This window comes from Aspergillus versicolor, assembly GCF_001890125.1.
Source record: "Aspergillus versicolor CBS 583.65 unplaced genomic scaffold ASPVEscaffold_11, whole genome shotgun sequence".
Taxonomy (NCBI): Eukaryota; Fungi; Ascomycota; class Eurotiomycetes; order Eurotiales; family Aspergillaceae; genus Aspergillus; species Aspergillus versicolor.
In genome coordinates, this window is record NW_024467534.1 from 275,433 (window position 1) to 288,818 (window position 13,386).

Sequence of the window (13,386 nt, forward strand, 5' to 3'; positions counted from 1 at the left end):
CTTCCTTGCAACAGCAAGGCCTTTTACTCAGCATCAGACGTAATAGAAATGCAGGTGGCGAATGGTCATGACAAAGTAAACCAACGAATACCCTTCCACGACCGCCAGCTTGACCTCGACCGAGAACTAGCAAGACTTGGACGGCGTGCCGGCCAAGCCTTTTTCAATTCCGCTTCCAGTGCATGCTTTTTGTCAGGGACCGTCGAGAAATCCTCGCGTTCTGCGCCGTTCTCAATGAGCAACTTGACCGCCGTTATGCAGCCCTCTGTTACGGCACATCGTAGCGGTGAAATGCCATTAACATCACGACGGTTGACGTCCGCCCCAGCCTCAATCAGCGCATAAAATTTCGTTTGCCAGTCCTTGTCTTCTACAAAGTGTTTAATCAGCATCATGAGAGGGGTCCAGTGCTTGCCATCCTGAGTTAGGGTGTCGAGGTCAGTACACTCAGGTCGGGCAATCAACAATCGAAAGAGCCCAACGCTGGCCTTGGACAATGTCGCATAATGGATACAAGTGAACCCTTCATTGGAGAACGCCGTGCAGCTGGCGCTTTGATCTAGGAGGATCTGGACTATCCTATCGTGTCCTTCTCGTACTGCTATTAATAGGGGGGTTTTGCCCCCTGCAGATTTTGCATCAACATTGGCCCCAGCGTTAAGTAGGAACTGAACAACTTCTTCGTTTCCTTGTTCCGCGGCAACACCTAAGGGCGTTTCGTTATTTTCGTTGGCCTTGTCAATATTCATGCGGAGGCTTAACATTTGCTCAATGCCACTGAGGTCGTTGTTCTTTATAGCTTGAACAAGTCTCTCTGTTGAAAAGGCTAGGTCTAGACTATTTCCATATAGAGTCGAGGGCTGGGTCGACGGGGGGAAGGATTCAGAGCTCCCCTCTTCAGAACTGGGTTCTGACGGCGAGGCGGGTCGTTGATGTACATTGAGAAGGGCTTTAAGGGACCCCAGCTCTTCCTTGACTTCCGATGCAGACGGGCGCGCATTCTTGTCGATCTTTAGAATGGACAAGAGTAGCTTCACACAGCCGTTAAGGAACTCCTCCGGGCAGTCTTCTCGGCTGCGATGCGCCAGGCCGTTTATCCAGTTCTCAATATGCGGGTTAAGCACAGGCGGGTCACCCCTGGCGAAGTAATCATTATCACAGTATCCAATAGTATCATCCGCCTTTCGCCGGAGATCGTCTAAAGCACGAAGTCCGTCGACCCCGTCCAGTTTAAACGCAAGAACCCGGACCAGGATACACCCAAATGACCAAACGTCGCTTCGCCGGCTTAGCCCAGGCCCACTGCAAACTTCCGGTGCCTGGTAAGTGCCATGCATCCGCCGTAGATGGGTCTTCGTCTCGGTGACTCGATCCCTAGCAAGGCCATCTCCACTACCTCGCCTCCCCGCCGGGGTGATTATGGAAAGGCCAAAATCGGTTATCTTCCATTTTCCAACCCCTGGCCGTTCCGTCAGCTCAGAATCCGGATAAACCAAGATATTAGCGGGCTTCAAGTCCATGTGATAGCCGTGAATGGAGACACCGAGCCGGTTGTGCAGATGGTCCAGAGCGTCCACCACATTTGTCACTTCGTCGAGAAGATCGTTCATATCGCACATCTCTGGTGGCTGCAAGTGTCCTTGGAGGAATTTCTCGAGGTCCATTTGCGCCAGGGGGAACAACATGTTGTGCTGGTGCCCGACGGTAATCGTGGCAATAGGAAGCGCCACATGTTTATGCTGTGCGATGCATTTAGCAAGCTTAGCCAGGTTCAGTCTCTCCCTGTCGAAGTCGATCTTGGAGTTGAACTCTTTGCGAGCAACCTCGACCTCGGTCTATAGACATCCGAGCCGATGTGTTAGCTCCGCGGTCACGGTATACCCAGGGCAAACAAACACATGTAAATCAGATCCATACCGTTGTAATGCCGCTCTTTGAGCAGTAGTGCCTTGCCGCGATAACCTCCTTGGTAACCTTTCCAGACCCTCCACCTCCCCGTCGTTCGGACTTTGCTGCAAGGAACGGAAGTCTCCAACCATCGTCCCAAGTCGAAACGCTTCCTTCTTCGATATCGATCGGGCAGAAGATGCTGCGGGTGTCCAAGAACGGGCCGCCAGCCTCTGGGCCTAGAAAGTCCTCCCTAGTCAAGGTCTGGATATCATAGTGTCTGATTCTGCGATCAGTGCGATCCCGAGTTGTCTCAGGCCCCTGATATAAAAAGAACATCTCATTAAACCGCGCCCAGCCATCCCAGTTGATATATATCAGAATTGATATTGTTTGCAGGAAATTACTGCGAATTTTTCGGATGGACGCTGGTGGAAAGGATAGCTTATAACTCTGGAAGAAGGCTTCAAGTGTCTCCACTGTCCAAATCGCTGCGAGTCCGTCACGGGGTGCGAATCGGCCATTTGCAAGTATCGGGTTCTCAATAGCACTGGATATCATGACCCGAAGTTGGTCTCGCATTTCATTCGGTCGACGGCCCCCAAATAACCAGCCCATGTTCTCTATCCCGAAGGGTGTCAAAATACGTAGACGAAGGTCCGGCGATACAAAGCTTTCGGCATTCCTGATGGTCATGTATCGAGCGTCAGCGTCAGCAACAGCAGATACAGCATGGGTTGAAATAGTAAATAAGTGCGGACATACCTTTATGATACGCTGCCTGCATAGTATCCGAAAGATGATGTCGAGTACCATCCATTCCAGAGATCTTGCTGATGATCTGGAAAGAGACAGACGGAAACGCAGGGGGAAACGGACGGAGCTTAGCGGAAAAAATAGGCAGCTATATTTGCTCGTCTCTTCCACCAGTGATTAGACGACCAGTGCTACAAGGATAATCAGGTGCGTGTCAGCCACAGCCTCCTCCGCGGTGCAGTGGCGATTCACCCCGTGGGGGAGGGGGGGAGTAAGTGAAGCGGAGACATAGCCTTGGATGACCTCGATGCACCAATAGCCTCTATTTCTCGCATGTTCAAGCCCGTGTTGACCCATACAGCGTCCCTTGTTCGTTCATGTCGGACTGGAATCCTGTTGTCTGCGACACCTATCATATCCGACCAGACTGGCAAGGCAAGTCCGAGCGAGGCTGTTCCATCCTGAAATAAACTAGCGCGAAATAGCTATGAAAAGCATAAGAATTCCGCGCGTGGAAATACGATCTGCACCTCAAACCGAACATAGCCGAACATTTCAAGAGAGAAGACATCCAGTGGACGGCTGTCGTATTAACAGTCCACAGGGTTAAATAGACACTTTTGGTGAGATTAAAATTACGAGGGAATGTCACCCACGGCGTCCTTGTCCAGGGAACAGCTGTCTTTTTGGGGCTTGACTGTAGAAGAACGCCAAACTGTATGCAAATACATATTCGTACAAATGTCTATAAATAACACAGCTCTAGCCCGACAATCAACCTCCACAAACCAAAAGTATCAGTAAAACATGTTAGCCGCCCTCGTTCCATCATGCACCAATCTCTGGTGTGCGATTTAGGTCTTTCGATCGTTCTTTTCGCCGACTGAACCAATACCATGATCCTACAGTCACCGCGGTCAACGGCACCGCAATCACAACAAAGATCCAAAACTGGGGTGATATCTCGAAACTTCCCGTTTTGCTGTAGTCAAATAGGTTCATTCCAAGAAGGGTCTATATATTGCGTTAGAGTCTGTCAAATTTTGTGGTTTTCCTTTGATAACATAATACTCACAGAGACAAAGCTAGCTGGGAGGTATATCAAAGTTACCAAAGTAACAGTTTTAACGGTAGTATTCCCTTTCAAAGACTCGTCAGTGAGCCTGAGAAGCTTCTGATTAAGATCCAGCATTTTGTTGTTAATGTCTATCGTCACGGCTTGGTTCTCCACTGTCAGGGAAACCGCCAGCTATAAATGGCCCAGTCCAGGTTAGCGATGAATAGATAACAGCTAGGTAAAACGGCAAAACGACCCGCAGGAAACTGCATCAACCTACCAGATCAGATATCGCTCGAATCTTTCGTTCTAGCACGTTAATTCCTTCTAAATTCCCTTCTAGAGACGTTATATGATACGTCAGTTTGTCCACGACAGTCTGGAATGCAGCGTCGGTAGACGTGTCCGAATGGAGGAGTGAATTCATCTTTTCCAGTTGGCGCAGCGTCACCAGTGTACTGCGCAGTCTAGACGCCAGTGGGAGGATCCTATCACCCAGGTATTGTTGTTTGAGAAGATGGACAAGGCCCTGCATGTGGTCGTCTGGCCGAGGTTTCGAGAAATCAAGAGTAAGTGCTATATCGACCTACCACAGAGCGCATTAGTTTCCATTTCTACTCTATGGCTTTTGTGCGTATTTGGGATGACATCAAGCCAGGTGAACGTACAGTCTTCTCGATCTCGTCGCCCAGACTCCGAATGTACCAGCGCCAGCCGCCTAGATAGGTAGACAGAGCCAGCAGATGCATAGAAAACCATTGTCCAAGCAGGGCGGCCGGGCTTGTCGCGATGATATGCTCTATGCGTTTCTGTAGCGGCGATTCCGCGTTTGCATGAAGCAAAACCCAAAGGCTTCCGGAACCTGACGGGTCGTGGCGATGGAAAACACAAGTTTGGCGGATTTTCCAGGACGATATGCCTCCTCTGATGGTATCTTCTGCATATGTAATGAGATAGTGCATGTCTTAAAAGTAAGCTACAAATCCGAGTTGAGGGAGAGGGTGTATGTAATACCGAACGCGCCATTTTCCTTCTGATGCACGCTTAATGCCCCAAGGCCAGCATCAGAGCTCCGTGGCTTATCTCCAAACGAAAGAGCGAGTTCGAATAAAGAGGGATCCAGGTCGTACTCGCTCATAAGTTTGCGCCATGCCTGCTCAGTAATGCGTAGAGGTTGTAGAGAGTTCTGACAGCATATTGAACTTATAATCCGTCAGACTGGCTGGCGTTAATACATGGTGCACAGCAGGGTAAACATACATTATCCGACCGCTAGGCTTCTGGGTGTTTGCGATGTAGGATTCAAATATTTCACTGTTGGTGAATGTATGAGCCACCCCATTGAGCGTATTGTCGAATACGTAGATATTGCATTTTTCTGAGTCAGAAATAAAAGCCGGATAGCGCAGATATGGTCTTATTCCCTTGTAGTAATCTTGAGCACCTTTGTAGGAGCACATCGGATGCGAAGAAGGAACATGGACATCGGAAGTCATACGACCGAGTTCGATAGGAACTGACATCATGAAGGGGTGGGGGGCGCTGGAGAAATTCAAAACTATGAAGGACTGAGGGCTAAAATCTAATATACCTGAGCTCTAGCGCCCTTGTCGGCGCAGTCAATGGGGCAACTGGCGATTTACAGGGCACTATCGTAGAGAGATTTGGATCTTGGCTGAGCAGAGGGCGATGAACGTCTCTTGCCTCCTGGCGTGGCTTGTGAAGTCACCACTGCATAGTATATACATGAGGTCAGAGCTCTGTCCTTAACTCTGCATGAGATTGCATTTTCCCCAGATCCTATTCTCATGCAACCTATTGTTGGTCATTGACCCCCTCTCGTCCACCACTCTCGGCCCAGGATGTCTACTCGCGAAGGTCACTATACCAAATTGGCGTCAGTAAGCTTGAGGCTGAATCCAGACGCATTCTAAAAGTCTTACGCAAGCTCATCCTGTGCCGGGGGCAGTGCCCCCATTGTTAGCAAGTCAGACGCAAGATCATCGCCATCGAGCCTTACCGGAGCCACTTTCCTGGGCGCTACAAAACGGTATCGGCCATTGATATGCTTGACATGATCAATAGTAAGCGAGATGATTTCAGCCAAAGGAGGCAGTGTCAGTTGCAAGTGTTACCTCAACCTTGATGGGATAGCGAAATATCAAGTGCAAACGAGCCTCAAGTTTCTCTTTTAGGATATAGCCTGTTTCATCCTCGTTGATTATATTCGTCACCATCTGACTCATTGTCACAACGTGATGTCTGAAAAAGCAGAGAAAGTCAGTTAAAGTCAGGTGTCCGAATTTCTGGGGAGTTTGGAGACACCAGGGTCAGGGGACAGGATTCGTAAAGAGATACGGACCACGGGAAGAGCCGCCTGCGTCCAACAGACAAGGCTGGGGAAAGAGGGGGTGTGGGACGTGGCTGCTCTCGCGTGGGTGAACATGCCCGTCAAACCCATGAATCCTGGACAGCCTTGGGGACCGAGCGTCCGCATGCTTGACTCTAATTGGGAATCGGGGAGACTCATTTCCGCGGCACGGTGTCAAACCGCCAGTCGGCCGATGGTCTCCATGATATATTCACCAATCGTATGTCAGCATAGGCTGGTAACCAGTTGGGGCTATGCATGGACGACAATCCTGCATCCGGGGTACGACTTCGAACATCAATCGAGACCAACGGACGCACTCAGGTTGTCTGATATATTATAATGGTCCAAGGCTGGCTGGGGAAAAATCAGGACCCAAGATAAAAATTATTAGCCATGCTGTACAAGGAGCGAGGCAAGAAGGCAAACTTCAAGGTCCTATTCCCGGGCAGTAGTCTGGCTGCGAGACTGCAAGCGGGGAATGCGCATCCCCGCGATGTCTTCTTGTTCAGGGGGGTGGGCGGCGTAACTTCATTCGTCCCCAGCCCATAATACGAAGATGTCTCACCCTCGAGTGGCGCACGGGACCAACAGCCCTGAACCAACAAGATTTGATGAGATGAGAGCTGGACTTTGAGCCTCATTGTCAGAGTGAGCAACCCGCGGCCGGCCTTCGTTCGAGCGAAGTGACTAGGTCTGTGCAAGTTCTAAGCTCCCGCAATCATACAGAGTAGTTACTTGCTCGGGTTCCGTAAACATAGAACGAGGTTTCGGAATATCTCTCGCCTACAAACGTTTTGTGTTGTTGAATTAGAGCTGCGCTACGACCAGCCCCTTGCGTCTTTAGAAGATCGTTAGGAAGCTTCTTCCTCGAGATATGCATCAATCAGGGCACGCCAGCGTAAGGCGACGGTAAGTACACTACCCCCAATCCACCACCTTCAGGGTGAATATAGAACATATATGTGTTTTCCTAACCCGGCAATATCTAGCAACCCCAATCCGTTGAGGGACCGGACACCCGAGGAGTTGAAAGAGGATGTCCACAGCTTTTACCATCGCAATTCGGAACTGGAAAAGGTGGTCGATGTTAAGCTGCTCGTCAGTGGAGCGCTCATAGCACAGGATCCTGCGAACTTGGAGGCCTGTGACTTGACCTGGCCCCAAAAGCGCGCCATAGAGACAGAAAAGACGCTGGGATTGTTTCAGCAAACGAAGGAGCTCAAGACGACCATCCTGACTACTGCATGTGCAGCAATTATTCAGTAAGCCAGTCCAGCGACCATCGAGTATGCCAATCCCAGATGCTAACACCAATGAAGAGGCTGGCAGCAATCCTCCATTAATGCCAGTTCGCGTGGATGGCAGTGTGACCTTATCCCCTACACCAACACTTTTTTTGAGAATGCTCCCGCCTCCCACCTCGTTGACGCCTTCGTGTCCGGCTCACGCACGTTAACAGATCATGGGACATATATGGTTTCTTTGATTGATGCAGCACCGTGGATATCAGCAAGTATCATGTATATCACACTGCGGACTCGGTTGTCGCTTATACACTAATGAGTTGGCTATTAGTGGGACATGGCTGAGTGATCCCTTACAAGAATATCAGTACGGCCGGCGCCCGGCACTTTTTATGTCGGCAGTGCTCTGTGCAGCCTGCGTCATTGGTAAGCCAATTTCTCCCAAACAGCCGCCTGAAAAGGAGTCCAGAGCTGACTCCCACTAATGATGAACTGCAGGGACTGCGCATTGTCATTCGTGGCAGACAATACTGGTTTGTCGTTTACTACTTGGCGTTGGGGTATGGCAAACAGACAATCAACATGACGATAGATATATGGGCTAAAAATCAGTTCTTTCTTGTATTCAAGATCGGAGCGAAGGCTTCCATTGCCCCTGTCTTTGCTGCAGAGGCAGCAGCAGAACACTTACGAGGTCGCCTGCTGATGATGTGGCAACTCTTTGACACGTTGTAAGTGCATGTCCACCGGCTTCAGGCAGGGCCCTGCCCGTCTGCCAAGACACTGAATAATGAATCAGCGGGATATTTGTTGGGTTCGTCTGCTACTGGGTTTTTGCACGCAGCTGGAGAGGTATTCTGGGAAGTGCTGCAGTTCCTGCATTGATGCTTCTCACCCTAGTGTTTTTGTGCCCAGAGTCACCGCGATTCCTCATCCGAAAGCGCGAGTACGCAAAAGCATTCATCAGCCTTCGCCAGCTACGAGGAACCGATATTCAAGCTGCCAAAGACTTATACTATATTCACAGCCAGCTGCAAATCGAAACGGAGCTATTCCACGGTAAACCGCCAGAGCAATGGTGGCGTAAAGAGCTGTACCAAGACGAAGTCGACGCACACTCATTTTTCCAGAGGGTCAAAGCTCTATTTACGATTCCGCGCGGCCGTAGGGCCTGTATGGCGGCCTTTTTGGTGATGCTTGCGCAACAGCTTTGCGGGGTGAGTATATGATGCCATCAAATATCTTCAAGGGAGGTGGGGGTGTGTACCATCGTTCTCTTCTCCCATCTGACAGCCATCCTAGATTAACGTTCTTTCCTTTTATTCCTCGGAGATATTTCACAGTGCTCAAGATCTGGGGCAGGCGAGGCCTGGCCAGCTTCGTTGTAACGAGCCCGAGCCACGGCGCAATGACCAAGTTGCCTGGCTCAATTTCGGTAAGTGATGCACATCCTATGGACAGGTACTTCGGTTCTAAGTAGTGGCGGCAGGCTTTGGGTTGGCCAATTTCTTGTTCACAATCCCCGCCTATAAATTTATTGACTGGAGGGGTCGTCGGGTTCTTCTACTGATTTCTCTCGGCGGTATGTTCTTCACTCTGTGCGCAACCAGTGGCTTTTTCCGAATTGAAAATGAGAGCACGCGAAGAGGCTTGGTCGCCGCGTTTGCTATTGTGGTCTTTACTTTCTTTTACGGCATTGGTGCCGGTCCTGTCCCGTTCACCTTTAGTGCTGAAGTGTTTCCTCTGGCGTTTCGAGGTAAGCAGCAGAGTCCTCTTGGAATCGAATGTCTTCTAATATTCATGGGCTCAGAGGTCGGCATGAGCTTCAGCGTCATGGTGAACTTCCTCGGCCTCAGCATCTTAATCCTCTTTGTGCCCAAATTGACGAGTGTATTGGGTGCAGACGATCATCTCGGGCATTCGAATCTTCTTTTTGCCTTCACGTGGGTGCATCCATACATGTTCCAGACCACGGCAGAGACACTGACATATTTTCTGGATTTTACAGAGTCCTCAATGCAGTGGCGTTCGTCCTTGTATTTTTTCTGGTTAGTCCGGCTGCAGCAGAAGAGACCCGAGTTGAATCTCCAGTTCTTTTGGCTGTCTGCTAACTTGCTGAATCCTAGGTCCCAAGCGGAACGGCACAGATTAGCCTGGAAGAAATGAATCATATCTGTATAGACCCTGATACGTAATTGTGTGCTTGCGAGTGAACTAACTAGCCAAACAGTCAACATTAAGACTAGGGAGCATGCATTTAACCATCTCCCGAAATTTCTGAAGCAGAGAACCCATCCACCGATCCGTGATCAGCCAGAGCAGGATGATGAAGAGGAGGAAATGGGAATTCGGTTTCGAACAATGAGCAGGGCTGTTTAAACGGAATTACTGGTAGAGCACTTGACCACATAATTTGACCCTGAAACGTGAAGTGAACCGCAGTTCATGACAGGTATAATAATGTTCCCTACGGAGAGGAAGAAGGGCTTAATTAATCACCTTGCAGCGGCTAGTTAGTTACTATTTCTCATGGTCTCTCAGCTGGACCACCGATCCTTCATGACTCTTTCTAGTCCCCGAAGATGAAAGGTGTCAGAGGTTCAAAACCTTTGTGAGGCGCAAAATTTCCAGAAAATATCATCTTGGACTATATTTCAGTACTAGCGAGCATATATATATGTGTGTGTGTGTGTGTGTATTAAGGAGGCTCTCTGTTCTCCTGAATACTGCTTTGCGAGCATCTAGCAAGTTGCTGTGTTAAAGTCAAATATATATATGTTTTACTTAGCTTGTCCCTGTGAATTATCCGGAGCCACATAATTCGGTCCACCCCCAGAAGATCCCATCAACATCAACTCTTGAACAATTTGTTTATAACACTCCATATCATTACCTTTTTATTTACTCCTAGTACATACGACCACAGGGTGTGGAAAACAGGGCTTCCCGTCCGCTCAGCCGTACTTAAGCCACACGCCGGCTGGTTAGTAGTATGGTGGGTGACCACATGCGAATCCCAGCTGTTGTATGTTTTTGTTTTTTTATAATTTGGTTGACAGTTACGGTCGGATTATCATACAGTATATAGGGTTTCCTGAAGCCTGACAAAGGTTGGGCACTCTTGCAGCAAGTAATATGTATCCCTAAAGAGAGCATTTATAGACGGTTTAAGGGTGTAAAGTGAACCGGTGTTAGTCAGCGGCGACCGAAGCAACGCCAGCGCCCACGCCCACTGATGGGCCCAAAAACAGGACGTTCCAACCATTCACCGTCGCCTTCCGCGCCCGCCGCGCCAGATGCACAGCGCGATGCCTGTAACCGGTTCTCAACTCCAGGCCGCTGAGCCGCAGCGGAAACGCCGACGGAAGATCTGGTCGTGTACCGAGTGCCGTCGAAGAAAGGTACAATGCGATCGGCTTTTCCCGGTGTGTGGCAGATGCTCCAGGTCTGGCAACAGCGCTTGTTGTGTTTATCTTGATGATGTGCCGACCACTTCCGCAACTGACCCCAGCCAGCTTAGCGATGCGAACGACCTGGTTCGTGGTAGATGCGGTGGGCCTGGTCAATCCTCATCGAGTCAAGGAGACCAATTAACCTTGGAAAAACTGGCCGAGCGCGTACATCGCCTGGAGTCTTCTCTGTCGCAATATAAAACTGCACTCGCTGAAGCAGTCCGTCCTCACGCACCCCTGGTAGTAGATAATAACTTTGATACACATTGCGGGACTCTGGCTCCGGATGACAGAAGTTTGGACCCGCCCTTGAGAGGCAAGGGGTTTGCGACCAAGTTTAACGGCAGTACTCACACGAGTGCTCTGCTTAACCAAGTCCCCGGCCTTCGCCAGTTCACCAGGGAAGCTTTCGATAAATTCCCGGCGATAGACCAAATCCGCCGCGCCGTGCATCATTCGGAAACATGGAACAACACAGCCAGTCCAGTGACTGTCGAGAGTCTGCGTGCCCTACTGCCACCGCGACCAGAGACAGATGCGCTGGTCGAAGCGTATTTGCAGACTTTCGAATTCGTCTATCACATTCTGCACCTTCCTGATTTCAAAAAGGATTACAAAGACCTTTGGGAAGAGGGGGGCAGCCGGAAGCCACATTTTGTTACTGTCGTGCTACTAATTGTTGCTATCGCATTGTGCTTGACTTCAACTGCCGCAAGGGCACCGGGCTCTGAACGTCCACCATCCCGCGACAGAGCCACACGTCTTATCCAGGCCTGTGAGAATTGGTTCCAATTAAGACCCTTGCGATATGCCCATTTGCTTGACTTTCAGGCGGGCTTTTTGCTTCTGCTTGCGCGGCAGCTGAACGGGCGCAGATACAAGCAGACCTGGTCAAATGCCGGGAAGCTTGTTCGAAATTTCATGAGTGCTGGCCTACATCGCGAGGGCTCTAGCCTGGGAGGGGATATCTCAAGCCTGGATAGGGAATTGCGCCGACGAATATGGGCAGCCGCTGCCGAGTTTGAATTGCAGGCATCTCTTGAACAGGGAATGACCCCCATGCCCTGGATGCAGCAGTCGGACATCCTTCCACCGAAGAACATTCCCGACGAAAGCTTTGAGGACTTGGTTGATTTGTCGGAACTCACTCGTACTTTAAATCCATCGTGGTACTTGTCTACCTCAACACTGAGCCTTTCGTTTCGACATTCGCTTACTAGTTTGCTAAACGACCCCCATGCTGTTATTTCATTTTTGGACGTGAAAGAGCACACAGAACGAATCATTTCCTATCTTTCTGCGGTACCTCCATACAGTACCCTCAAAGCCGAGCCCATATCTGCTTTGCTCCGCATCAACCTGCAACAATATCAGCTGGTGCTCCACCTAAGGCAGGCAACACAGTCAACCTCCCCTGCCGAAAGGGATTTCTCTCTCATGGTAATGTGGAATAGCGCCAGGGAAATAATTACAACGCACCGGGAACTGCTAGCCAACGCAAGTAACATGCTAGAACTACTCTGCGGAGATCAGTTCAGAGCTGCCTTGTCGCTCTGTTACGTCTACGTAGCATGCAAGTCGATGACGAACATCACCTTTCTGACCCTGCCGGATCATGACTTCTTTCTGTTCATGAGAGATGCAACGACACTGATTCAAAACAAAACACTTCGTTTCAGTGGTGACCAGAGACAGCTCTGGATTACCACGGCATCACAAGCTTTCATGAAGGCCTTTAATGAACCACATAGGAGAGATCACTTCTTGAAACTCGCGGTTGAGGAATTCATTGCATCGTTTGACAACGAAAAGGATATTTCCTCGCAGCCTGCTAGCAAGACGACCACTGCAGAGAGTGCTCCTCTTACAGAAGCACCTTTGGAAATCCAACCCCCCGATGATCCGATTATGGCACAGGATATTTTCCACGATAGGTTGGATTGGAGCGGTTGGGAAATGGATGGTTTGGATACATTGGACCTTGTAGACTTCCTTGATTTCGATTGATCCTGACCGAAAGAAATGGACAACGCACATCATTGCCTACTCATCCAACGGTTTGAATATAACAACATCAATGAACGACCTGTAGCGCGTTTTACCCTAAATTTGTTAGCAGCTAATTTATCCGCTGGTGGTGGTAGGCTAATATCATCCACTGATAGGACGGGCCTTACCCTCGACTCGATACTCTATGCTAGGAAGAACAATGTAAGAAGTATGGAGCACTAGGTAAGGAAGAAAGCTAGCCGTTAAAACTACGCCCACTAACATTCGGACGCTTTGAGTACTATTCTAAGATACGCTTCTGTCATATGCCTCCAAAATAAAGTTTTCCTTGTTCAACTCGGTTGAACTCGCGTGGTAGAGAGTGGGCCTCATCGAATGCCATCACTTCTTTCTCTCTGCCGTATGCTGGTGCCTGAGGCGACAAACGCGGAGCTCCGTTGAGTGCTCGGCCGATCCGTCGCAATCGCCGAGACTCCACGCCGTTTCTACAAGCTTATAAGGCATGCTGCTTCTCGAAAAATAACGCCTTTGGGAGAATTAAATCGGATGCATTCAAAGCTGATTATTTTGGCCCACGTACGTTTTCAAAAATTGGACTCTCATTGC

General features: G+C 49.6%; 4 protein-coding genes across 4 annotated transcripts; 2 read left to right on the forward strand and 2 right to left on the reverse strand.

Moving 5' to 3' along the window:
- Nucleotides 1-526: 526 nt before the first annotated feature.
- On the reverse strand, nt 527-2,702 carry ASPVEDRAFT_328348 (uncharacterized protein). Its single transcript, XM_040810651.1, has 4 exons — nt 2,653-2,702; nt 1,918-2,572; nt 763-1,835; nt 527-706 (listed from the first exon to the last, which is right to left on the reverse strand). The coding sequence occupies exons 2-4, from the start codon at nt 2,503-2,505 to the stop codon at nt 658-660; spliced, it is 1,710 nt and encodes a 569-aa protein (XP_040672315.1). The 5' UTR covers nt 2,506-2,572; nt 2,653-2,702; the 3' UTR covers nt 527-657.
- Nucleotides 2,703-3,471: 769 nt separating this feature from the next.
- ASPVEDRAFT_56153 (uncharacterized protein) lies at nt 3,472-5,946 on the reverse strand (the record flags this gene model as incomplete). The annotated part of the gene is made up of 8 exons (XM_040815170.1): nt 3,472-3,657; nt 3,719-3,892; nt 3,981-4,286; nt 4,369-4,664; nt 4,715-4,902; nt 4,961-5,124; nt 5,721-5,768; nt 5,836-5,946. The coding sequence occupies 8 exons, from the start codon at nt 5,944-5,946 to the stop codon at nt 3,472-3,474; spliced, it is 1,473 nt and encodes a 490-aa protein (XP_040672316.1).
- A 1,088-nt stretch (nt 5,947-7,034) lies between these two features.
- ASPVEDRAFT_65220 (uncharacterized protein) lies at nt 7,035-10,054 on the forward strand (the record flags this gene model as incomplete). Its single annotated transcript, XM_040815784.1, has 11 exons — nt 7,035-7,336; nt 7,394-7,573; nt 7,650-7,744; nt 7,817-7,878; nt 7,949-8,049; nt 8,118-8,535; nt 8,621-8,753; nt 8,808-9,074; nt 9,129-9,265; nt 9,445-9,493; nt 9,549-10,054. The coding sequence occupies 11 exons, from the start codon at nt 7,035-7,037 to the stop codon at nt 9,695-9,697; spliced, it is 1,893 nt and encodes a 630-aa protein (XP_040672317.1). The 3' UTR covers nt 9,698-10,054.
- Nucleotides 10,055-10,483: 429 nt separating this feature from the next.
- On the forward strand, nt 10,484-13,147 carry ASPVEDRAFT_328578 (uncharacterized protein). Its single transcript, XM_040810655.1, has 3 exons — nt 10,484-12,881; nt 12,936-13,002; nt 13,059-13,147. The coding sequence occupies exon 1, from the start codon at nt 10,615-10,617 to the stop codon at nt 12,775-12,777; it is 2,163 nt and encodes a 720-aa protein (XP_040672318.1). The 5' UTR covers nt 10,484-10,614; the 3' UTR covers nt 12,778-12,881; nt 12,936-13,002; nt 13,059-13,147.
- Nucleotides 13,148-13,386: the final 239 nt, after the last annotated feature.